General features: G+C 34.7%; 1 protein-coding gene across 28 annotated transcripts in view; it reads left to right on the plus strand.

Moving 5' to 3' along the window:
- The window catches only part of Ppfia2 (PPFI scaffold protein A2), a 436,080-nt gene that overhangs the window by 279,869 nt on the left and 128,723 nt on the right, over nucleotides 1–27,488 (plus strand). For all 28 annotated transcript variants that reach the window (XM_076920120.1, XM_076920126.1, XM_076920131.1 and 25 more), the window contains one exon: nucleotides 23,821–23,937. In XM_076920120.1, the coding sequence (XP_076776235.1) occupies nucleotides 23,821–23,937 (117 nt within the window). The remainder of the gene's footprint in view (nucleotides 1–23,820; nucleotides 23,938–27,488) is intronic.

A 27,488-nucleotide genomic window follows, 5' to 3' on the forward strand; every position in this document is an offset into this window, starting at 1 on the left:
CAAAACAACCATACTCATTGATCAGTGAAATCAAAGCGAAGACCTACACTGAGTTCATTACCCATTCTCATGCAAAGTTAAACTTGACCCAGATTAGCACATATATGTATGATATGTTCAATCTTAATGTGCAACATACAGTCTTAATGTATACTAACCGGGCAATGATATAATTACACAGAATTGAAATATGCTGCTAAAACCTCTTGACAAATATAATTTAACTGACTGTTCCTTTGTCCCCTTATCCAAATTACTGGAAGATTAAAGGATTTTTTAGGGGATAGCATGCATTGGTGTTTAAAGCATTCCATAAGGCGCTGACTCTACATCTTACTTGTGTTAATGTCTCTCCTGGAATCATTTCATAACTTAAACAAAAACATTGAAATCATTAAAGCTACCTTCCTCATGAAGCCCCTTATTATTCCTTGCTAACAAGGAATAACCTTGATCCTTAGTTTAAATTTCTAAATCTCATTGCTTTATCATGCATTGTGACTATTCAGTAGGCACCAGAGCTAGCATTGTAATTGCCTAGGCCTTGATCATCGCTTGCCATGAGTAAACTACACCTTCTCTATTATTTATTTCATTCACTATAGTAACATGAACCATGTGATTAATATATGTTTGTCAGTTGTTTGTATTCACTCTGCGCACAATATCTGAGCATGTGCAGGAAGACTAAGAATGAAACTCAAAATTCTTCATTCTACTCTTTAAGGTGTGCTTGTGATCATATAATGTAATCTATATACTCTGTTAAGTTATGAAAACCATTTCAAGGTGAGCAGGCAGTATGATTTGGGGAAACATGAAATGCCAGCTCAGAATAACAAATGATGGTATGTTAGAAATGGAATGTAAGAAAAGGAAAAAGATGACAATGACAAGGTTGATAGAATTCAGTTTCAGGAGAGATCTTCAAAGAACACCAAAATCACATTTTATATGCTTGTATTTCTTTAGTTGCAAAACTCTTAAAGCTATGCATTTTTGCATACTGTATTTTTTGGTAAATGGGAGATCAGGTAGAGTAAGCCTGGAGAGTTCATATAATGTGATATGGTTACCTAAATATCGTATTGTATTTATTACTGCAATTATCAGACTTCCATTTCAGTTTTGTACAATTCTGTTTGTCAAGAATTGCTTTAAATTCTCTATATAAATAGAACAAAATAGATTTTTGTTATAATTTAATATAGGAGAAAGGAGCCTTGCAGCATAAGTATAATGAAGTCATAGTTGGGAAGACAAAGGTCTGGAGATGTATGCTGGGAATATCCAGATGAATCTGGAAGCAGGGTGAGGAAGGAATGGGATTCGGGCTACAGAGAAAACAATACTTGAGTCAAAGGTTTCTAGTGACAGTATTATCCTGGAGATAATAATAAGCCAAACAGTATTTTCATGGAGGGAAGAAATGAGCTTGTGTTTAATTCTGCAAGCCAACTATAAAGTTAAAAGAAAAATGTGATGAACTTGGTAATGTGTTACAGTTTTGATTAAGAAGAATCGCTATAATTTCTAAATTTATAACAGTAAAGAATCCTAATTTCACAGGCCACTGACAGAATACAACATATTGAATTGAAAATCTGCATTTTTGAACCTTTCATTTCTAGGAAACACAACAAGAAAAGACAAAATATTATAAATACATATATGCATAATTGAAATTTGCCAAATTTAAACTCTCTCTGAAGAGTTCTGTGTGGGGAGACTGCATTGTTAGCACAATGCATTTTCTAGGTTGTTATCTTTAAATAGTGACTCTAGATTATGTAGTATAAAAGGTACAAAAACATCTTTGTTTCTTTCATAGAAAATTTGTTGTAGCTTAAAATCAGAAAAGCACACAAGATGTATAATACAATGCAAGTCCAAAGAAAAATACATTGAATTCTAAAAGTGTGTTTTCCATTACCAGAATCCCGTATGCTCATTTAATTATTTAATAGAATTACATAAAATGGATTATTCAGAAGTACCTGTAAAGCTTCCATTGACAGGTTAATTTTCAGGGAATACAGAAACAAACATGTTTATTTTAAACAGCTTTTCCACACGACTGCATCAAACACAAAAATACCCAGGCCATTCAGCTGCAACCTGAACTGTTTCTAATATTCATTTAATCCCAGACACGCTCACTCTAGTAATTTAATTTACCAAACAAATTTCAAGTAACTTTTTCTTAAGAAAATAAAGAATTCATTGCCCCCCTTCTACAGTCTTATTTGACTTGTATTTTTTCCTAAAGAGAAAACAAAGAACCTGCATATACAGTTAACCTCCATAAACATTCAGAAGCATCCTGGGTCAGAATAGAGAAAGGAATCAGAAAAACTGTATTCATATTTAGGTGAGAACAAGTTAGGTCTATTGATTAGAGCCATAGTTTCACATACTCTATTTGATATAATCAATCTGGTGAGCTATATTAAAACCCTGTACTTTAATGAATGTTTAGAAAGAAATATATTTTTTAAAAAGTGGAAAATGTGGATAGTCATAAGCATAGGTTGTAAAACACTTGAAAAATGGAAGTGAGAGACTGAAAAGAAGCCAAGAAACATAAATATCAAGAAGTCAAGCCAACACAGGAGAGGGGAAAGAGGAGGGGTTAAGTAATGAAGGGCATTGGATTATACTCTGTCTATTTACCAAACATCTATATGTCCAACAACCACACGAACTCCCTACTGAGTGGATATTGTGAAGTGTTTACTATCAGATAATCACTATATAGGCTTGCAAAGACAGCGTTCAGTAATGATAATGGAAACAGAACATCAGAGAAAGAAATTACATATTAATTTGAAGTTTCTAAAGTGGAGTTTATGAATTTTTTGTTCGTGGAGTTCTCAGCAAGTCTCCACATCAAGCCAAATAAACAATGATTCTCCCCAGTGCTCAAATCAAAAGAGCATGGAATTTTCCTATCACATTTATGTCTATGAAATTGTTTAATAATTAATAGGGTGAAGACACAAATATAAATATAATGTGTCTCCTATGATGTCTATCTTATGGAGTAATGGCAGGAAAAAAATATGTCTCTAACATTCCATAAGTTTAAAAAAAAAAAAAAAAAACTTCTGACATCCACAAGTAACTGCCATCAATCCCAGCCAGCACTTTAAGAGGCAGAGGCATGCAGATCTCTAAGTTTGAGGGCAATCGGGTCTAGAATGAGTTCTATGACAGCCATTGCTACACAGTAAAACCCAGTTACACACACACACACACACACACACACACACAGAGAGAGAGAGAGAGAGAGAGAGAGAGACAGAGAGAGAGAGAGACAGAGAGAGAGAGAGAGAGACAGAGAGAGAGAGAGGCGCAGAGAGAGACACAGAGACACAGAGACACAGAAAGACAGAGGATGTTTGAGTTTGTTTTTTTCTATGAATTAAAATTTCTATTCTTGTAAGGGAAGGTGCCAAGGCTAAAAAACCCACTGCAAAGCTCTGTGGCTTTGCTTCTCAGTAGAAACTGCTTCCCCTGGCCAATCTTTTGCAAACAAAACTCAGTTTGTATCTTTTAACTGTAATTCATTCTCATTTCTGTGGGATAAAATTGGATTGAATTCTGTATGCTTAGCATTGATAACAGAAGTAGCTGTTCTCATTATGGCTTTCAAATTTTCTTCATGTCCATAGAAACCTTATCCAGTTGATTAGCTTATTCATCATCAATAATCATATTGGCCAATTCCTTGTAAATTCTCAATTAAGATTGTATCAGAAAGTAAAATATTATTGGAGCCTCTGGGTGGATGTAAATGTGATTATGTACAGTGTTTGTTTAATGACTAAAGTGTTTGCATGTAGCAATAGCACCCGTTAGCACTGAAATTTAACCACTTGAAGTATATGTAAACCTCAGAGGTTCATGCTTCTTGGCAAACATACCAGGAGTGTGAGTTTCCTATTGGAATTGCCTCTTTTTGTTAGAAAGCTGTATAGCTATTAGCAGATAATTCCTAAACGACTTAAATAGTGATTGAATATATCTTTTTTTTTTTTTTGTCTTACTGGCAAGTAAACTAGTAGTTGAAAGATCTGTAACCTTTTATTATACTTCAAGGTTATTCTTTGTGATGTTATTTTATTATCTAAATAAATTGTAAAAAATATTTCAATCCAGCAACATGGCTGCTCTGGCAAGAGATCACATTCAAAAATCTTTTAGATCTGTGTGATATGGCTAGAATGATAAAACTTTAAACCCTCTGGTTGGAATACAAACATGTCTTTAGTACTCATCGTTACTACCAAGAATGAAAGTAAAATGAGCGTGCAGAAGGAAGCAGTTTGTTTTAAAGTGATGACTACTTGAGTGGAAAGCGACTAATCAGAGAAAGATTTGGCAGAATGAGTCAGAGATAGGATACACCAAACTCTTACAAGAACAGACAGAAAGTATGCTGGTCTAGTCAAGTATTGGTCGAAGATTCTTTCTTAAGTTCCATGCTGATTTAAGTTCTGATCTGTCTTGTCCCAGGAAATTAGCTATGTTTCTAGTACCAGGAATGATTTCCCTTATTGAGTGAAAGACACAGGAGTTGTTGCATAGATGGTTGTTGGGAGGAGCTAGAGTAGAAAAAAAGACCAGGGAAAGTGATGTAACTCTATTTAAATGTTTAAAGCATTAAAAATTTAGCAAGGTGATGGTGGCACTCACCTCTAATCCCAGCAGTCAGGAGGCAGAGGTAAGAGGATCTCTGAATTTGAAGCCCTACTGGTCTACAGAGTGAGTTCTGTGACAGCCAGGATTACATGCACACGAACAAACAAAAATCCAGATATTATAAATATGTTGTAACTGATCTCTCTCTACCCCGTAATACATGAGCCAATGTTTGACACATAGAAGATAATTAATAAATGTTTGCTACTGTAGTAATTTCAAATGAATTAATAGAAAGAATTCTGACTAGACCAGCATAACCCCTTAAAAATTCTAAATCTTATCCTTACACCAAAGATGAACATAGCTAACACCCCTATCAAAGTAGCTTCCCTTTACAGCAATCGGAAATCATCACAGAAAACCACAACTGGACACAAGGCAGAGATCAACATGGTGGGGAGCCCAATTCCAATGGAGACGTCTGCATTACAGCCCCAGCATCTATGACTCAGGGAACATCTCAGAAAAAGGGGAAAGAATGTTAAGAGTGATCATGCCAGGATGTCTGCTGTGAAGTCTCTCCTAGAAATGGCTGCACAAAGGAAATATAGAACAGGGATAATGTTAAGAGACATGTTGACATGAACAGGGGAGATGTTTACTATATTATAATCCCTTTTCTATTAGCCTGACTGGTGATCTCTAAAGTATGTGTTATACAACTTGTAATTATTTAAGAGCAAATGGATAGTAAATGAGAAATGTCTTTGTGAAACACGAGTGGAAGTCACTAATTAAAGCAGGGTTAATATGTCAAAAAAGTAAGAGACAGTAAAAGAGGGGCTACTTTAGAGCAGTGCAGAGTGACTCAGGGTGGAGAGCAGTTCAGTGAGTGTAGTTGAGTTAGGTTCAGTCAATGCAGTGGAGTTCATTGAGGTCAGGTGTGTGCAGTTCAGTGCAGTTCAGTCAAATGCAGTTAAGTTATATTGAGTCTGTGTAGGCCTATCCAGTTCTAATAAGTCTGTGCAGTCAGTACTGTCTAGTTTGTGCAATTCAGGGGCAGTTCTTCCAAGCAGCAAAATTCAGTGAGAAGCAGCAAGAAACTAGTTGGAATCAGTCAGCAACCAGTATAGCTGAGTTGAACCAACCACCCAGGGTTCACATAGGACTAGAAAGGGTGAGCTTATTCAGCAGTAAGCCTCTGATACAACAATGATGTCTCATGAATAAAAATTACTTTTACAGCATGTGCTGTTACTTGAGCTTTTTGTCTTAACCATTCTGACAGGTGTAATATGGAATCTCAGTATACATATATGTATATGTATCTAGTATGGAGTCATTTTGATTTGCATTTCCCTGATGACTAAGGATATGGACATTTCTTTAAGTGCTTCCCAGCCATTAGAGATTCCTCCCTTGAGAATTCTCTGTTTAACTCTGTACCCCACTTTTAAATTGGATTATTTGGTTTGTTGGTGTCAATTTTTTTTGTGTTATTTCTACATTTTGGATATCACCCCTCTGTCAGATGTAGAGTTGGTGAAGATCTTTTCCCATTCACCCATTTTGTCTATTCTTTAGGCTGCTGTTTTTTTCATCTTTACAGTGTCCTTTGCCTTACAGAAATTGTCTCCTGTACCAATGTGTTCAAGGCTATTCCCCACTGTTCCTTGGATTTAGTGTATCAGTTTATTTTGAGATCTTGGACCCACTTGGACTTGAGTTTACGTGCAGGCACCCAGTTAGAGCAGTAGCATTTGTTCAAGAAGCTTTCTTCTTCCACTGTATTTTTTTGGCTTCTTTGTCAAAAATCAAGTGTTCATAGGTATGTGGATTTTTTTCTGGGTCTTCAACTTAATTCTATTGATTAACCTACCTGTTTCTCTATCAATACCATGCAAATTTTTATTACAATTGCTCTGTAGTATAGCTTACAATCAGGGATGGTGATACCTTCAGATGTTCTTTTATTTTACAGGGTTGTTTTATCTATCCTGGGTGTTTTGCTTTTCTATATGAAAATGAGAATTGGTCTTTCATTATCTGTAAAGATTTGTGTTGGAATATTTAAGGGAATTATATTATATCTGTAGATTACCTCTGGTTAGATGGCCATTTTTACTGTGTTAATCCTACTGATCCATGAGTTTGGGAAATCTTTCCATCTTCTAATTACTTCTTCGATTTTTTTCTTCAGAGACTTGAAGATCTTGTCACACAGGTCTTTTATTTGTCTGATTAAATTAAGTACATTTCACACCAATCATTTTTCTTATTGTAGAAATAAAGAAAAAATACATAAAACAGATTGTCTTATGTTTAACTAATACTTAATTACTGATCAAATTAATTTTGAAAGTACCTTGTAGCCAAAAATATCACAGTTTAATAAGCACTAAAATATTCTTAATAAAAGATTCATTTCTGTTGCACTGTCAAAATGTACTGACAAACACTGACTTAGGGGAGAATGGAATAATTTTAGTGCACTGGGTTTCAATCTACCTGAATTTGAAATAGCTACTGTGTCAAAAACAAGGTCAAGGGCCGAGAGAAACTGAAGCATAACCACTTACAAGTATTCAACTGACTTTGCTCTATTCTTAACATCATTCAGGACTCAGTCCATGAAATGGAACCATCCATTTTCATGGTGGAGTTTTCCAAGTTGAATTGACTCAATTAAGAAATCTTTCCTGGTATGCCCATAGTTCAACCTGATAGACAAACTCTCATTGAGTTTCCCTTTCTACTTGACTCTACATTGCATCAAATTAACAATTATAAGTAATCATCATATTCTTTGATTTGTGGTAGAACTACTTCCCACATAAACTCATCACAAATTAAAAGTAGCATAATCCAAAAATGTGTATTTCCTATATAAACACTATTGTAAAAGAATATTACATACAGCATGTTGCTTTCTTGAGAAATATTTTAACATATGATTTTACTGGTGAGACACAAAGAACCCTCATCTAACTGAATGCTTTTCTCACATAATTTGTTTTATCCTAATCCTATTGGTTAAAATGCTTTGTGGTTGCTGGGCGGTGGTGGCGCATGCCTTTAATCCCAGCACTTGGGAGGCAGAGGCAGGCGGATTTCTGAGTTTGAGGTTAGCCTGGTCTACAGAGTGAGTTCCAGGACAGCCAGGACTATACAGAGAAACCCTGTCTCAAAAAACCACCACCACCCCCAAATGCTTTCTGGTCAAATACCTTAAACACACTCTTATTATGAATTCTAATGATTACCACTTAAGGATAAACACAAAGATACCTCTTCAAATTAAACAAAGAAAATTATTCCCACAGAATTCTAAATACCTAATTGCAAATTGCCTAACTTCTGACATCTTAATCAACGTTTGGATAAACAATTAGTGAGTGTAACTAAGCTCTTCTTTTATTACTAACATATTGCTAAAATGAACATACCATTTCCCCTCAGAAAATATTGTTATTGGGATTCAAATAGGAAAATAACCTGTATTAAAATGAGAGATTGTATTGTGAGAAGAAAAGAAATGGAAAGAAAAGAAAAGAAAACGTGAATAAAGAAATGTAAAAGTGGGGAAAAGAAGAGGAGAAAGTTGTTGGTGTTATAGACTAAACTACAATGCCTTTAAATTTTTATTTAAATTTCTTTAAATAGGAATATTTATTGTTCTTGGGGTATCATGACAAATAAAAAACTATTTTTATTAAACTAATTGAGAAGATCTGAATTTACTGATATAAAATGATAATATCTTAATAGAATAAAGAACACACATATGAGAGAGGTTATGTAAGGTTCCGTGAATTATAACTAGTTGAGCAATAACACGAGTAAGTACTAGAACTCTACAGATTATATGACACTATATAAAAATTGTTAAAATTAGAAATTCAACACTTTGTAACCCAATATAATAATGAACTCAAGCAGTTATCACTAATTAATAAAACCAATACCTATAAATTAAATGAAGATCTTTTATTTGCTTAATCAGTGTGATTTATTTTTTTAAGTATAATGTTCTTTTGATTTTTTTTGTGATTTGTGCATTTATAAAATACAGTTAAAATTATTTGACTTATATAGAAACTCAAAGTAATTAGCACATTAACACATAATTTTATAACTTATGTGAATATATTTAAAACCATCTCATCTTTTGAAGCAAGTAATAAAGATTGCTATTAATTTTATTTAATTCTATACCATAAAATAATATAATTTATTCATCATATTTAATTAACCTTGCCTCATCGTAATAGACCATTCCAGTCTCTGTCCTTCCCAGGAGTCTCTCAAGTCTCTATTAACCACTCTTTTAATGTTAATTGATATTATTGATATTAACACAATTGCCATTGTATTATCACTTATGAATGATAATTTCATGTATGCTTTCCTGTGCATGTACCATTTCACTGAATATCCTTCAAATCCATCAACATTATGGTTAATACAAAATTTCATGGGGTTTTATGGTAGGTGAACAGTTTCTCATTATGTATGCATACTATGTTTTAAAATATACATCCATTTTTCAATATTTAATTCAAATTAATACCTTGAATATGAAATCTACATCTTCAATAAACATGAGCACTTAAGTGTTTATTTCATGTAACAATTTTATTTTTTCCATTTTATACAAATATTAAGGGGTTTAACAATATCGAGTAATTCTATCTTGGACTTTTTGAGAAAAGTGCGTATTAATTTCCTCAATAGCTACACAAATTAAAATTCTCACCAGTAATGTAAAAGCTCTCCTTTTTCCTAATCTTCACCAATGTAGATTGTTTTCAGTCATGAAATTATAGTCTTCAACTCAATTGTGGTAATAGCTTATTGTGGTTTTCACCTACACTATATCTCCCATAGAATAATGTGAGTGTTCATCAGTTCAAATATTAATTAGACATGTCTATGATTTTTACTATATATTTTATCATCCTTAATCTATTTCAATTAGATTACTGTGTGGTTGGCATTGAGTTATTTAGGTTTCTATGAATCATCCTATTAACACCTTGTCAGATGTGAGGTTTATTTCCTCATTCCATCTCTCCATCTGCATGTGTACTTCTTAGTGTGTCATAACCCCATCTGTTTAGCTTTTGTTATCTCTGCTATTAAAGTCTAACAGAAACTTCATTTTTATACCAGTATCTTCAAGTATTTCCTCCAAGTGTGTTTCAATAGTTTCACACAAATTTTCAGGTCTAACAATTAAAACTTTGACTTGTTTTGAGTTGATTGTTTTGCATATATATTCATATATCTTGTCTGCTCTTTTGTCTGTGGATATTCAATTTTCTTTGCCTTATTCATTAAAGGGAATTATCATTCTCAAATATTTATCTCTTTTATATTAGTTTAGAATCATTTGATTACTCTTGAATATATATTTACAGCACTGTATTGTCGCTGTGTTGATTTTTATGCTATCACAAAGCTCTTTGAGTCAAGATATTTGACTTTGTATAATGACTTGAGGCCAGGTATCTTGATTTCCCGACATTTGTCCATTTGGTGTGTTTATCTTTCTATATAATGAAAGTTTTTGTTTGTTTTAATTTGTTTTGTAGGGTTTTATTATTGTCTTCTGTTTTTGAAAGGAAATGGAAAAGAATCACTGGATGAGGCAACCATAAACATTTTCGGATACTAACCTACATTTTAGATACAATGTTCTAGACAGTCTAGCACACTTATCACACCTGAAGAATAAAAGCAACTGATATGATATGCAAACTCATGAGTTTTAGCTGTGTTCCAAAAGAAAGTCATTTGGTAGTACTAAAAATATAGTGTTTTCTTCCCAATTTAAAAAAATTATTTATTTATTTACTTTATATTCAAATACCAGCCTCCCTTTCCTCCCAGTATTCCTTTATGCAGAGCCTCTGCCCACTCTTCCCTCCTCACACCCTACACTACTACCCTCACTTGCCTCTGACCCCTGTACATCAACTCATTGCAGTATTAGACACATCCTCTCCCACTGAGGCCAGACAAGGCAAGGGTGCCCAGTTAGGAGAACTAGATACACACAAGCAAGCAGGCAGACAATAGATTCAGAGACAACTCACTCCAGTTGTAAAGGGACCTACATGGAGACCAAGCTGCACATTCATTACATATGTGCAGGGCAGGAATCTATGTCCAACCTGTGGTTGCTCTTTGGTTGGTGGTTCATTCACTGGGAGCCCCCTAAGAGTCCAGGTGAGTTGACACTCTTGGCCTTCCTCTGAAGTCCATGTCCTCTTCAGGTCACTCAATCCTTCCCCAAACTATTCCATAATATCCCCTCCCCGAGCTCCATCTAATGTTTGTCTGGGGGTCTCTTCTCTTTCCATTGGCTGTTGGGTGTAACAAAATTGTCCTCTGAGAGACTCCATCCCATAGCCAATGGAAACAGATACAAGGACTAGATATTTTTATAATGTCCCAAAATATAATCATTCTTTTAAAACTATACAAAATTTAAAAAGCAATTTTTAGCTTGTCCACAAGGTCAAGATAGAAACAATAAAGAAATAGATCAAATATGAAAGCATAAATGAATACTTATGGCTAATCAAAACATAACATGAGTATATTAAAAGAAAGTAATAAACATAATTCAGCATCCTGTACAAAATAACTGATATAATATTGCTCTAAGTATATCCTACCTTGAAGAGAATGGGTTGAAAAGAAGGAAGGTGACAAATACACTCCAAACGACAAACACACTCCAAACAACAATTGTCGTCCGAGCTCAGGATAACTAGCTCTCCTCCCACAGTGGTTTTGTCACTCCATGAGCAAGAACAACTTCTCTATTTGCCTTTCCTTCATTATTTCTGACATAATAATAGAAATCATCTTATAAACATGTCATAATGTTTGAATGGCTTAATGCATTAATGTTATAAAATGAAAATGACTCTCAGAACAAAAGAACCTTTGGATAACTATCACAGTTGTTAATGATACTGCGAATGCCACTGTTGTCCTAGACGATATAGTTAATATTGTTTAAGCTCTTTCGAAAAAGAAAGATCCAAGGAATCTCTGCCAAAAGGGGACTGTATCGATGACAATTTCTTGGCACTAGGAAAAGAGTTTATTGCTCATTGTGTGAGAATATTTTTCTTTCTTTTCTTTTTTGGCATTAAAGAAGGTCATTAAAACCACTCTTTTCCCTTCCCCTAGTGACATTTTACCATGTGAACCCACTTTAAAATGACATAAAGGTAAAATTGAAATGCATGCATGTGCACATAGCACATAATAGTTATCCTTGGAGCCCAAGCAGATGGATTTCTTCAAAAGGAATTGTTCAGAATAATGGGCCTAGTAGGCTTTTATTCTTTCTAAGGAAGGGACTAACTGCATAAGCCCTTTTCATCTCCCTGACTTATTTTTTACATGCACCAATGACTAATGGATATTGTTTCTGCTCCCTACATTTTGCTCAAGTAGTTCTCAAGAACACGGAAACACTTTCTTTCCCTTAAGACTCTTTCACTGGCTACAATAGGGCTAAAAAGAATGGTGCTAAAACATAGCCTGCTATTTTGTCACGTCTGCCTTGACTGGGAAACAGAACAAAACAATAACCAAAATGACTTTTTTCAGTGCTTACCATGCCTGCCCAAGGAGGTCATATTTCATGAAGCAGAAAGGGGAAAGACAGTAATGAGCAAGTCCATCAAAACAGACATTGGCATGAATGTGACATTTTACAAGATGCTAATATTTGTTAGTAGAACTAGACTGTGTTTGGTTATAAAAGAGAAGGTTCACTCTTAACTGTCAAAAGTTCCTCTCAGCAAACCAGCCACAGTTAAATAACTAGAAGATAAGGACAGGATTAGGCTTATGTAAAAATAGTTTTAAAATTCATAATCAATATTAGCTGCAAGGGTTTTTTTGGTACCTAACATACAAAAAGCAAATTTCAAAGTAATTCTTTTTTTCATATCATTTAAAAATAAATATTTTCTGAGACTACTGAAGCCAGAGAATCTTATTCACAGAATGTGCCTCTGCTTGCACAGTGGTGACCTATGAACCCATTGGACATTTTCCGGTTTCTCTTTGCATAGCTTGAACTCCTCATTTATGCTTCTTTGTATTTTTTTCTTGTGAAGGGGAAAGTTTCATGTATAATCAGTTGTCTTCTTGTCCTTAGCTAAAGGCAAGACCACTTCAGCATATTTTACTCTCGGTAGCTTCAGAATACAAGAGGATCCATGGGTGTTCCAGAGGAATGTAGCCGAATAAAGATCCCATTCCTTGCTAAGAAGTACTTTCTAAAAATCACTGCATCTAATCAGTTCTATTTTTCAGTTCCATTGGTAGACACAAAGTTCATTTTGTAAAAGTAGGACTCTGCTGTATATTTCTTAAAGGTGATAAATTTTCAGCCAGGATGCCCTCTAGGAGATTTAAAAATATACCTTTTTTATTGAATATTTTATTTATTTACATTTCACATGCCATCCCCTTTCTCCATTCCCCTTCCCTAGAAAACCCTATTCCCTTCCCCTCTCCTCCTTTTTGCTTTCATACCATTTTAATTACATGCAAGTGCTAATGTCAGTTCTAGGTTGAGGAACTAGTAATACAATAGGTGCAAATAGTCAAGAAACAAGCAAGATAATAAACACAAATAGTCAAAGAACAAGCAAGGCTATAAACAGAGTCCTGTGATCACTCCCATGATCACTGTTTCTAAGGGCTTATCAGGATGACCAAAATATCTGAGCCTACTTCCCTGTCCTAGCCTAAGACTTTTTGGCAGCAATTTAATATTACCCATATTACTTGGATTCCTAATAATTGTCAAGGACAAGGGACAGTGGAAGGGGTCCATGGAAGTGTAAAACAATATCTTCATAAAATAAAAAAAGGGGAGGTATATCCCTGTACACCAAAAATTTATTTAAATCAGAAAAAGAATATATCTTGATGTAATTAAATGTAATTAAAAACTTTTAGCTGTGTGGTAGCTAGCCGTCTCAGAACTCAACATTAAGGCCCAATATTGTTCATGTCATTCAATTTTACACGTGATGTAAAATGAATTTTTCTGTACCTCTTATTTACCCCAGTGAATAGTTTATCCCTTATTTTCTTATTTATTTATATTTTAAACGGAGGCCTCTTGGCATACAGTGCTTAGTAGATAATGTTAAAAGTGTTTCTTACAATCCCAGCACTTGACAGAATCAGGAATCTCATGACAAATTTGAAAGTGGCCACCTATACACAGTGCGATCCTGTCAAAAAACAGCAAAAAGTAAAATAAAAATGTGTGTTTTCATACCACTCTTACTTTTCAAAAACTACAGTTTTATTTCTCTATTATTTTCTTAATTAATTCTTGAACTTAACAACATTTAAAAATTTTGTCAGTCCCTACTACTAATATCATTGCATGCCACTCCTGAGAACTCACCATAAATTTTTTATTGTGCTTTAAAAACTGCTATTAATTTTTCTAGATAATTTTACTTATTTTGTGTTTTACTTCTTCAGATTTATTCATTTTTATTAGATGCCTATGATGTATAAGTGTTTTGCCTACATGTAAGTCTGGTACCCACAGTGGTATACAGCATGTCAGATCCCAGGATGGAGTTATGTAAGATTAGGTACTATCATGAGGTTGCTGGAAACTGATCTACATCATCTGTAAGAGCAGTTCATGCTTTAACTACCAAGCCTTCTCTCTAGCCTCCGTATTATTGTGTTTATGTAGCTTTATTAGCCTCTCACAAAATTGCCAGTATTTATTCTTATTTCTAGTATAAAAAAAGGGGTAGAAATAAAGTGTAACTGGGTGTAAGAAAATATAATTGAAGTGGTGGTTAGGTGAATATACTTGTGAGTTTGGTAGAAAAATTCAGTTAATATGAAATTTTATCAATGTGTATGTTGAAACACACAGCTATTCTTGAAGTGACTATTATTGAAAGTAGTTATCGTAAGCATCCACTGTAAAATGACCATATATCTGATATTTAGTAGCTACTGAAATGATTTCACCTAAAAATAAACAAATGAAGATCAAATTTGGAATTACTTACAATGTAATGCTTGTGGAGTGTTATTTTTTTAAAAAGCTTTTAAGGAATGGCAAGATGGCTCAGGCTGCTAATTCTGATGTCTTGTGTTTGATCTGATCCCTGGATCTACAGGGTAGATAGTGATAATAGACTCACAAAACCTGACCTCTGTCCTCCACAATGGGGTGGTAGATAGTGTACCCACCCACAAATATAAACATGCAAAATAAATACATACAGTTTTAATCCTCAATAAAATGTTTTAATTTATTTGTTTTTTTATGACTATTCGATACAAAAACTGCATTTGTTGGTACAAAAATTATTTTATTTTTATGTTTTTTAACATCTAAAGGAAAGCAGTTCATTTGTAAACTTGGCAGTAGGTAATTTCACCTACTTCATAGGTATGATATTTCCACTTAAAGGATCCCCAGAACCCACCTGACAATGTGCTTCTGATGTTACTGCAGGAGTTAATCTGTTCAGAAAATATACAGCCTAGCCAGCCAAAAGTGAATATGAGAGAACTTTTAAAATAAATATTTGTATTCTGAGAAGAGGTAGAGTAAGTGATCCAAACTCAAGACAATCAAGTGTGAGACCTTGTTAAGATAAATGCATAGGTCTAATTGTATTTTGAGAGAAAAGTTTCATTTTAACAGGAGGGTGATATATAGGAGGAGCTAAGGTGGGAGGAGTACCGAGAGGAAGAGAAGGAGTAAGGAGAGGAGAGAAGAAGGAGAGAAGAAGCTAGGTGATGAGAGAGAGAAAGAGGGGGTGGGGGAATATGGAGGCAGATGTTCACATGTCTCCACCAGTCGAAGATAGTTTATATATCTAGGTTGGGTATTGGGTTACACTTTTGATTGAGCATTACCAAACTTATAAAGCTTTTGATTAACATTTTTAAAAAGTGTATAAAAGCAAAAAAAGGGGGGGCATGGAATAGGGGTTTTCTAGGGGGGGATGGGGAAATGAGGTGGCATCTAAAATGTAAATAAAATAGCCAATAAAAAAGATAAATGCATAGGTTAAATATGCCATTCACAAGATAAATTTTCAATCTGCACAGATCATAGAAAGATGTTCACGTTATCTTAATATGCCTCTGTGGTTTTTATAAATTTTTTCTCCCCAAAACAAAGATTCAAACTGAAATGGTTACTACTTAGGACTCTAAATTCTGTTTGAATGTGTCTCAACATTTCAGGATTAGCAAATGCAGGTAACAAACCAGTCAAAATAGTCAAACCAGACAAAATAGTCACTGCATCAGGAACATTCTACTGGTCTGCTCATTTCTACTGTATTTTGTTTTTGTTTATTGCCATCACAGTGTTACATAAACGTGGAATTCAGCTAGAATTAGAATATGGATCCATTTCGAAGCTAATTATGTGTTGATATGGTGAGAGTTCATATGTCTCACTCTTGGATTTTGAAATAAAAAAAAAATTAGATGAAGTGAATCACTGTTAATCACATGGGTATGCTGCCTGAAAATTGTTGTGAAATTGGTGAAGAAAAAAATGTGAATTTTAAACTCTGAGCATGAAAATCCCTGTGGAATTACCTGTGGGGTTCATGTGAATGCAATCTTAGTTTTTAAAAATAGGTTGGAAATTTTCAAGAAAAAAATGCTAGAGGGGCCACCTAGAAATTAGAAATAAAAGTATTGAGTAATGTAGACAGCATTATTATTTTTTTTAATATAAGAAGTCTACACATCTTGAAATTGGTTTTAAAATAGATATCTCAAATTGTTGGTCAGGAGTAAGGAGGTAAATTACTCTGACCTAGGCAAGTATTTAGGTTGTATTTGTAGGGAATCATTTAATTTGTTATTCAAAAGCACTAACAAGTAATACATAAAATGCCCAAGTTTTGAAATAATTATATACAGATTAGAAAATTAGCTACGATATATTGCTTACTATAAAAGTAGATATGTATTTTCCCATTCACCCTCTACTAGTTTCTCTATTAGCAAAAATAAAACCTAAACTATAATATTATAGGAAAATTAATTAAGAATGTAATATATATATAATAAAATTTCTATACCCTAGACGTGTCACATAATGTTTAATTTATGGCAGCTAGTACTTTTTAACTTGGAATTTATTTTAACTAGAGTTACATTTAAAAATTCATACTTGTCTTCTTTATATAATCTTATGAAAATGTTCTATACATAAAATTTTCAAAGTCATAAAAATAGAAAATCAAATGAGAATTTGATTAGTATATATGGCCTTTCTTGTACTACTTTCAGAAATCTATGGAAATAATTAAATTATTTGGTATTCTCAGAAACCTGCCTTTTCATTTAATATAAAACTATTTTGAGTTGAGAATCTGAATATACCATGCTTGATGCATTGGCCACCTAATTTGCAATACATCTGAAAATATTTTAAACACCCTTTTCAAATAGAATGAAATTTAATTGCCTTATATTTATATAACATCTCAAATACATCCCTTATATCTGTCTGCACAAGAGTCTAAACTACATAATCTATAAAATATTCAAATATTTCAGAGTGAAAGGATTTCAGAACGTGTGTGTGTGTGTGTTTGTGTTGGGGGGGGCACAACTAGACTGGGTATTAGCTATGGCTGGTATAATAGTTCACTGAAAATACAAGATCATGTGAGACAATATAGCAAAGTAGATTCAATCTGTGAAGCAAAATATAAATAGTAGCATTTTCCTACTCATATCTTAGCCCATAGCAAAATCTCCAAGCCTGTGTAATTTATGAAGAACAACAATTTGTCAGTCATCATTTTGGGTGCTAGAAATTCTAAGAGAACAATGTTTAAGGAAAAGTAATGACAGCCCAGCCTGGTTTCCAAATGACACTGGGAACATTTTTTCCACACAGTAAAAAAAAAAAAAAAAAAAAAAAAAAAATTCAGAGAGGCAAGATGGCTTACCTTGTTTCATTGAACCCATTGGATCAGATTTCAATCCTACTTTTGATACCATAATTTTTATCATGTGATCACTTCCTAAAGTCTCATAAATTAATATTATCATCATGAATCTTCAACCTCTGTATTTTGGGTTGACATATATGTTAACATCATAGCACTATTCAGGATGTCCTACAATTCATGCAATGTAAGATTATTCATTTTGCAATATAACCAGTATTCTGAGTCATCCCAATATGAACTTTAAGGCCTCCATTCCATACTTCATGAAAGTATCATGTAAACTACATGGATGAGGGGATGAGGATGTGGCTTAGTTGGTAGAGTGTTTGCCTAGCATACCCAATGCCCTGAATTAGATTTCCACTGCCAGTTAAGATTGGGTATAGTGGTGCATAGTGCAAACCTCAGCTCTAGGCACATAGAAGCCTATATTTGCTATATTGCCTCACATGATCTTGTATTTTCAGTGAACTATTATACCAGCCATAGCTAATACTCAGTCTAGTTGTGGAAAAGAGCATAAACCCCCCACAATACATAGGGTTAGGAGTCCAAACATCCTCAGCTACCTAGTTATTTGGAGGCCTGAATAGGTTTTATGGGACCCTTGTCTTAGTTTAGGTTATTATTGATATAGTGAAACTCCATGACCAAAAGTCAAGTTGGAGAGAAAAGTGTTTATTTTTCTTATACTTCACAGTACTATTTATCATAGAAGAAATCAGGACAGGAATTCAAACAGGGCAGGAACCTGAAGACAGGAGCTGATACAGAGCTTATGGAGGGGTATTGCATACTGGCTTGTACCACAAGGCTTGCTTAGCATTTGTAAAGGAAGCCTTTATTTCTTCAGATGAAGGGATGAGATAAGAGCCATAATGAAATGGTATGATTATATGGCCTGAACTTAGAACATTTCTTTCTCTGTTCTAATTATCCCTAGGCCTAGGCCTGGAAACTTCTAGCTTCCACACAATCTAATCTTCCCAGATGACTGATTCAATCCAGTTTATCTCTGCTTTTGCTTGAATTGCTCTGGTTGGCAATATTCTAATCTTCTGGTTCCTTTTCATTCTCTGGCTCATGGGGCAACGATCTCTATGACTTTTCCAGGAACTGTGTATGAACTCTTTTACACTGGATCTGTGCACAAAAGACTCCTTAGACTGGAGACTCTAAGATATCTATGATGCCTTGATCAAACTAAAAGCCTTACAACTCTATTTCTCACTGTTTTATTATGAGTTATTCTGGAATTCATCCCCATAATCTGACTTTTTACTTAGCCAGTCAAGGAGAACCATGCCACACATTGAATATTTAGCTTAGGAATTTCTTCCACTAAATATCAATATGGAACTCTTTACCTCTGCTTTTCACAAAGCACTAGAACAAGGATGGAATCTTATTGAGCTGCCTTATAATAAACACAGCCTTTCCTCTACTTCCAAACCCTTGCTTCCTAATTTTAGGTAGTTCTTTATTAAAACTACCTTATCAAAGACATTATTGGCACCAGCATTCTGATTAAGATGATTCACGTTATCTCTAAGATCTAGTCTCCCTATGACTCCCTTCTTTTGGGCCCTCCAGGATTTACAGTCATGTTTCATTTACAACAGTATTCTAAACTGCACTTCAGAGTCTCACCTTTGTCCATCTCCTATTCAGATCCAAACTACTCCCACATGTTTAGATATTAGTTATAACAACATCCCACTCTAAGAAAATTCACTTATTAAAAGGTAAACATGTATTAAAAGTGAATAATATGATTATCCCCGATTTTAAAAAATAGTTTAATATAGTGTTTGAACCCAGTATGGAGTCTGTATTTTCTGAAGTGTGTCAAGAACTGGATAGTGAGAGTTTGACAGAAGTGCTTCCTCCTGTTGGATTCATTGTGTTTGAAGGGATGATGCTATTCAGTAATGGGTAGCATGGACCTACTTTAATGTTCTTCCAGAGTAGCATTCCTTCCAACAGTGTTTTTATGAGGGAGAGGACTCATAAAGTGCTTTGAGAGCATTGGTTGACTTTCATTATGGTGTATGTGTCCAGTTGATTCTTTAGTCATCTCTTAGGTCTAATTCTTAGGCAACGGGCTATTTTTCTTAAAAGATGTGAAGTATCTCAATCAACAAACATTCTTAGGCAATGTTCTCGGTCCTCAAGGCTCGTTAGCGCAAGTATAGCCTCCAAAATTAAATTGGTGTGAGAGAATATCTTGTTTTCTGTAATGCAAAAGGAGCACTCATCTTGTTAACTCCAATAATTAAATCACTTGATAAAAGGTCACTCCCACAGCCCCCTATAGAAACTTGTTATTTGCAGAAACAGAATAAAATTAAATTGTAAATTTATACATCACTGACTGAAATTATTTAAATTCTTGCCTTTGTCTTATTTTAAAGTCTTGATTTATTTAAAATTGGGATTTTCAGGGTAGTGGCTGAAAATGTTGACTTACATGGAACAAAATTATGTATACTTTTGGAAAAACTTAAAATGTATAACATTTGTAAGTAGTGTCACCCTGCTCACCCACAAAATCTTGGACCCACGATTTGTCCTACCTACAAGAAGTGTAGGGATACAGATGGAGCAGAGACCAAGAGAATGGGTAACCAAAGGCTGTCCCAACTTGAGACCCATCCTGTGGGCAATCCCTGATACTCTGTTTTATGTATGTGAGTACACTCTTGCTTCCTTCAGACCCACTAGAAAAGGACATTACACCCCATTACAGACGGTTATGAGCCACCATGTGATTGATGGGAGTTGAACTCAGGACCTCTAAAGAACAGTCAGTACTCTTAACTACTGAGCCATATCTCCTGCCCCATTAATTATACTTTGTCATGCTTACAGACAGGAGCCTAACACAACTCTCCCCTGAGAGACTTCATGCAGCAGCTGACTGAAAAAGGCACGGAGGCTTACAGTCAAACATTAGAAGGGATTCAGGCAATCCTATGGAAGAGTTGGGGGAAAGATTGAGGGAATAGGCACTCTTGGGGATCCCAGAGACTGAACATCCAGCCAAAGACCTCACAGGGGTAGGGCCTAGCACCCCTTCTGTCCCAACATATTTAGCAAATGTATAGCTTGGTCTTCATGCATGTCCTTTAACAACTGAAGCTGAAGCTGTCTCAGACTCTGTAGCCTGCTTGTGGATCCTGTTCCCCTAACTGGGCTGCTTTGCCTGGCCTCAGCTAGACAGGATGCTCCTAGTCTTGGAATGACTTTAATGTGTCAGGGTGGGATGGTAGCAGGAAGGGTATCTGACTCCTGCATTCTCAGAGGAGAAGATCCGGATGGAGAGAGGGGCTATGTGAGAGGAAGATTGTGAGGAAAGAAAAGAAAGTCGTCTTACATTTATGTGTATGGTAGTTTTCAAATAAAAATTTGTTTTCCCCAGAAAATAAATTTACTCATTGAGTTACTTGTTCTTTATGTTTTCATATAGTTTTTCTTTAAGCATTAAGATATATTTGAAATTCATATGATTTACTGAAGAAATGGAAATTGGCCTAAATATTGGAAATTAAAACTGCTGTTGGATTTTAGAGTTTTATGTATTCTTATAGGCATGGGAGTGTTTGAATTTACACATGTGCATCACATATCTGCCACTTATCTATTCAAGCTAAAAAGGGATCAAATATCCTGAAACTAGAGATAAAGGTTGTGGTGAATTGAGTCTATATCCTCTGCAAGAGTATCAAACACTACTAATTCCTGAGCCATCTCTCCAGCTCCAGCCATTCTTTTAAATCTGTTGGCACTAGTATAAGGTCCATGGTCCAGTGGATGGCTCCATGCCCTTACTTAAGGTAGCAGCTCAAATGAACTTAGAGGGATAACAAAGCTAACATGAAAGAAAAAGAGAAGAAACAGAAGAGAGGAGAAAGAAGAGAAGAAGAGACAAGTCAAAACAAGAAACAATGAAGCTGAGAGCAGGCCATTTAGGGAGAAATTAGGGAGGGTCAGAGAGTATATCTGATCACGTCTTATAACATACATAGAATTCTAAAGAGTTAGCAAAATAATATTTAAAATAACTTGTTAAAAGTTTAAATGTGTGAAAATAAATTAAGGTCACAATGTAATTTTTATTTCTCAAGACTGAGTAACACAATATAAAATAAATTATTCAAATTTAATTTAGACCCAAGGAAATGGCTCCATGGGTAACGTCTCTGATTTACATGCATGAGAACTTGCACTGGGATTCCCAACATCCACACATAATCCAAAGTTTTATGGCCTGCACCTGGAACTACAGTGCTGAGTTGTGGTTGGGGGTTGGGTAGGCAGGAGCATGTGGATTCCTGGAGCTAGATTCCTGGCTAGACGGCAGTGTCAAACACATATGTTCCAGGCTTAATGAGAAATTATTTCTATGGATAATGTGGGGAGAATTAAGTAATGCACCCAGTGTCAACCTCTGGAAACAATGTGCTCAAACCCTGATATGAATGCACTTACACACATGTGTATGTACGTACATATGTAGCACAAATACAGATATTTACATGTACATACATTCTTCTTGCAAAATGATTTTGACCATTTGATAGATAATACCTTGTGGTAAGAAAGATTTTTTTTAAAAAACAGAAATTTGATGACTGTTTTCCTATAAGACAATACTTAAATAATTGTTCTTTGTTATGTAGTGATGTGTTTCATAAAACAATATTACATACATTCATATGTTAAAGGCCATATGGAAGATCATGTGAACTGATACACACATCATGAAAGATCCTAGCCCTTGAAGCACTGATAAGTAATACATCAAGCACCCAGATTCTGGCTGTCCTCTGCTTTAGTGACTCTTGTTCGGGGTGATCCATTGGTCAAATGACTTCTAATACTGCATACTTTTGTACAATCCAGTATTTACCACACACAAAATATCACAGAAATGAATTTGTTCCGGATCCAGTTATAACATATAAATTAATCATATTAAAAAAGATTCCATGAAGTTATACTATTACTATCATGTACATTTTTATTTTATATAGTTAGTTATATTTAATAATATTTGAAAAGATTATAATAATATTTTTTGTTTGTTTTTTTAAAAAAAAATTATTGGATACTTTATTTACATTTCAGATGTAATCCCCTTTTCCCCCACCCAGGAATCCCCTGTCCCATCCCCCCCCCTCCTACTTCTATGAGGATATGCCCCCACCCACCTTCCCACTCCTACCTCTCCACCCACGATTTGATTTCCCCCACATTGGGGTTTCCAGCCTTCACTGGACCAAAAACTTCCTCACCCACCTTTGCCTGACATTGTCATCCTCCCCTACATATACAGCTGGAGCCATGGGTCCCTCCCTCCCCCAAGCTGGTGGTTTAGACTTTGGGAACTCTGGTTGGTTGGTATTGTTGCTCTCCCCATGGGGCCACAAACCCTTTCAGCTCCTTCAGTCTTCTCTCTCACTCCTCCATTGGGAACCCCATGATCAGATCAGTGGTTAGCTGTGAGAATCCCCCTGTGTGTAATGTTTTATACTCAGCTTATTATCGGGTCACACTTGAAGCTGCTTGAGAACCTTTTTCTTTGTTAGAATATCATGCCATGAAATTCAGCTGAAAAAGCAGAAGAATTTGTTGCTGATTTATTTTTGAATTAAGTGAATTTAGAAGAGAAATGACCATTGAAATAACCACTTTGAGTCAGACTTAAATATAGTAGTATGTATCATCTATAAACTCATATAAGTCCTGCTTGTGGATTTGCTAAAGGCTGTCTCTGTAGGTTATATAAATGGAACAATAATTAGTTATTTATCATTTTATATTTATTAGGTAGATTTCTGATATGCTTTGAAAGTACACATAACAAGCATTTTTATAACAACACAACTTAAAAGCTAATTTTGCAATCAGTGACTCTATAAATAGAAGATATATTCTTTAGGTAAGATTTGCAGTGACTTTAAATTTTAGAGAGGAATGTTTGAATTTGCCAAAGTCTTATTCAAATTACTGACCTAAGCTATATAAAAGCATTTTTGAAATAATAATGTAGGTAAATTTAAAACTTGTGTTTCAATCATTTACCCACCTTCATTAGCCATTAGCCACATTAATGTAAATTTTCTTTTAAAGAAAGTATTCTTTTATTTTGCAGATTGTTGCCTTGCGTGAGCAGAATGTTCATATTCAAAGAAAAATGGTATCAAGTGAGGGGTCCACAGAGTCAGAACATCTTGAAGGAATGGAACCAGGCCAGAAAGTCCATGAAAAGGTACGACATACATAACTTAAATGCAAGTGCTTACTTCTTGATTCATTTGATAAGATAAAATCATGTAATGAAAAATCTGTAATAAGTGTTGAATGTTTTAATGAGAATTTTTTATTGGTTATTATATTTACAATTCAGATTTTATCCCCTTAACTCATTCCCCCCACCATCCAGGAACCTCCTATCCCTTCCCCCCTCCTCATGCTTCTATAAAGATGTGCCCCCACCTACCCCCCACCCTCAAATTCCACCCACCACTTGGTGTTCAGCCTTCATGGGACCAAGGATTTCCTCTCCCACCTATGCTTGACAAAGCCATCCTCCCCCACTTGTACAAATAGAATCATGGGTCCCTCCTTATATGTTCCCAGGCTGTTGGTTTAGACCCTGGGGAGCTCTGGTTGGTTGGTATTGTTGCTCTTAATGAGACATTTTTTTATTGCTTTCAGTTTGTTTATTTTAAATTTTAGTGTGTTTGATTTGTAGTAATTACATATATACAACATTTTATGAATTGCTGTTAATTTGAGTAAATGTACAATTTTATTTATGTATTAAAGGTACATAAAATATAACCTTTAAACTACATATAAAGTATTTTGTATGGTACTGTTTTAAAGGCACTATTTCTTAGTTTATAAATATTATTGCATATAGTACAATAATAAAAATATTCTTGGTGATCTTTTTGATTTAGCACTTAATTTCTTTTTCATTTCTCAGTAATTTTAGTCATACTTCTGATAATAAAATATTGTAAAGTCAAATACACTAAGCAATTGGACTTTATCCAGTTTCATTGATTCATTCATCCAATCATTCATTTACCTTTAGAAAGAAGCAATTTTTCTTTGCAATGTAGATTAAACACAGGTAAAGGATATCAGTGGTATGTTTGCCCACTATCTAGAGATGGTTCCCATGCTTCTAGCATATAAGACAGGGAATATAAATTATAAGTGGGTCTTAAATTAGACGAAAATTACTTAAATATTTGCATAAATTAAGCTTAAAACTCAAGAGAATCAACTAGATTGCTGTAGTCCGTTATATTTTTGGACATTAAGCTCCTTTGGACTACATGAATCAGGTAGCTTAACTGGTGTGATTGCAAGTGCCAAGAGGTTCTAAAACCCAGAGATTCAGAAAGTAGTGGCAGAATGACAACAAATAGCATTGGATTCCTGCTAAATTGTAAAGTAAGCACTTCCTCACTGATGCTGTTACAGCAGTTGCGTGGGAATTTCATTCTTCCTTCAAGTGTCAAGGAAACTGAGTTGTTCGGATGAGTTTCCAGAGGCACCCGTCCGATTTGATAGTCGACAACTGGACAGGTCTTTAGTAAAACCCACCATTTTAGAAATAGTCCATGTGTTTAACTGAAATCTTAAGCTGAATCTTAATAATAAATAATTTATGACAATTTCATAAATTATATGAGATTAAAATAAAAATAAACCATTTACCTTTCCTTCAGTTAAGTCAGTCACTGTGCCACCATCCTCTTTAGAACAAGATATTTGCATTCAGAAAAACAAGGAAAGGAACATAAAACTTGCCATTGTTGATTCATTTACAGGATGACATTAGAAATAGACTTTTCTTCAAAAATTATAGTCACATAGATTTGGTTATGAAAATTGAATGTGTATAATAATCTTTACTTAGGTATCTATGAGAACAAAAATACATAATAACATTGTGTTACTGGACTCCAAATAGTAGAAATACATGAAATAAGTTTTCAAGAATAAATAACTCAAATGTTTGTCTATTTTTAACATGCATGTACATTAGTATCTGCATGAATCTACTATTATCAACCATCAAATGAGGTTCCAGTTAATGACAGATAACATAAATGAGGATGTATGTCAGCTATAGTATGTAGTAAACACATCAGCTACTACTATGTAACTTAGCTGTCATTCTCATGTGACAATATTGTCTTGTGGTGTATAATTTATAAGACTTTCTCATTATTGGGCAGCACACAGCTCCATTTTTTTCTACTCAAACTATACATAGTTTTTATCAAATTAATTTGCAAGTTGCATCTTTTGAAGTAGGAAGAACAATTCTATACAACTGGATTTTGTCACTAACCTTAAATGTAGTATCTTTAATATAAATATAGCAATAAATTAATCTGCTGGCTGTTTTTATTTACCTTATAGTACTCCCTAGTATCCATGCAAATAGACAAGAGTTATTTAAAACTGCACCTCAATAGCTTAGCAGTTAAGTCATTTACCTTAACTTTCTATGCTAATCTGGTTACCTCCCAGCCCCATCCCATGTTACTTGTATATTATTATTGACCTGGCTCTTTGGGCTTCAAGTATGTTTTCATGGTCTGTCTTGGGACCCCTTCCTCATGGCTCCTATTTCTCCATCTTTCTCGCTCATTGATCTGAATCTGTCTCTGTCTCTGTCTCTGTCTCTGTTTCTCTCTCTCTCTCTCTCTCTCTCTCTCTCTCTCTCTCTCTCTCTCTCTCTCTCTCCTTCCTCTGGCTGGTGTATGTCACACCCTATTCTCTATTCTCCCCAGCCATTGGGTGATCAACATTTATCGATGAGGTAAAGAATCAATGGTAAGAACTGTTTACACAAACTTGAGAAATGAGATAAAAATAAGTATTACAGTGCCCTGATGCCCTGTTCAGATTGAAATGGGATATAAGGGCAGAAAATGAGCACTTGAGTAATCCAAGCATAAACTTAACACACAGTATACAAAAACATTATGACTACAACTGACTGACCTCATAGCTATAGGTATACATATGGAAGAATCTGAGATACTCATGACTTAAAAACATTTGTACTTCTGTTCATTCTTTTGGCAGGAATATAAATAAAATGTTTTAAACATTGTGATTACACATTCATTTTTTAAATGTTTTTGACAATTGAAGAGATATTTCCATGTGCTTGGGATTCATGGTGTATAATCACGGTTTATTATACCTCTTCAATAGCCTTCAGTATGAGCCTTGTGCTAGATAATTTTATGTCAACTTGAAAGAAGCTAAAATCATCTGAAACAAGAGTGCCTCCATTGGGTCAGGCTGTAGACAAACCTGTAAGGCTTTTTTTTTTTTTTCTTAATTAGTGATTGTGACAAAGAGCCCAATCCATTATGGGTGGGGCCATTTCTTAGCTGGTTGTCCTGTGTTCTATAAGAAAGAAAGATGACAGACAAACAGATAGAGTCTAATTTAGAGGTCATCATCAAATTCCTCAACTCTAAACTCTGGGAATCCTGAGGAAGATGAGTCAGAAAGATGGCAAGAGTCAGCATGGATGAAGGACATGAGAACAAGATGTGCTAAATCAACTAAGCAAGGCTCATATGAGCCTATAAGGAGTGAAGCAGTGTCTACATGTATCTACATCAGGTCTTCTGTGTATGTATTATAGCTGTTACCTTAGTACTTTTATGAGATTCCTGGCTAACAATGAGTCATACTCTGACTCCTATGCCTGTTCTTGGGGCTCTTTTTCTCTAGTTGGGATGCTGTGTCCAACTTTGATATAATTTATTTTCT

The sequence above is a fragment of the Arvicanthis niloticus genome, chromosome 22 (assembly GCF_011762505.2).
Source record: "Arvicanthis niloticus isolate mArvNil1 chromosome 22, mArvNil1.pat.X, whole genome shotgun sequence".
NCBI classification, from domain to species: Eukaryota; Metazoa; Chordata; class Mammalia; order Rodentia; family Muridae; genus Arvicanthis; species Arvicanthis niloticus.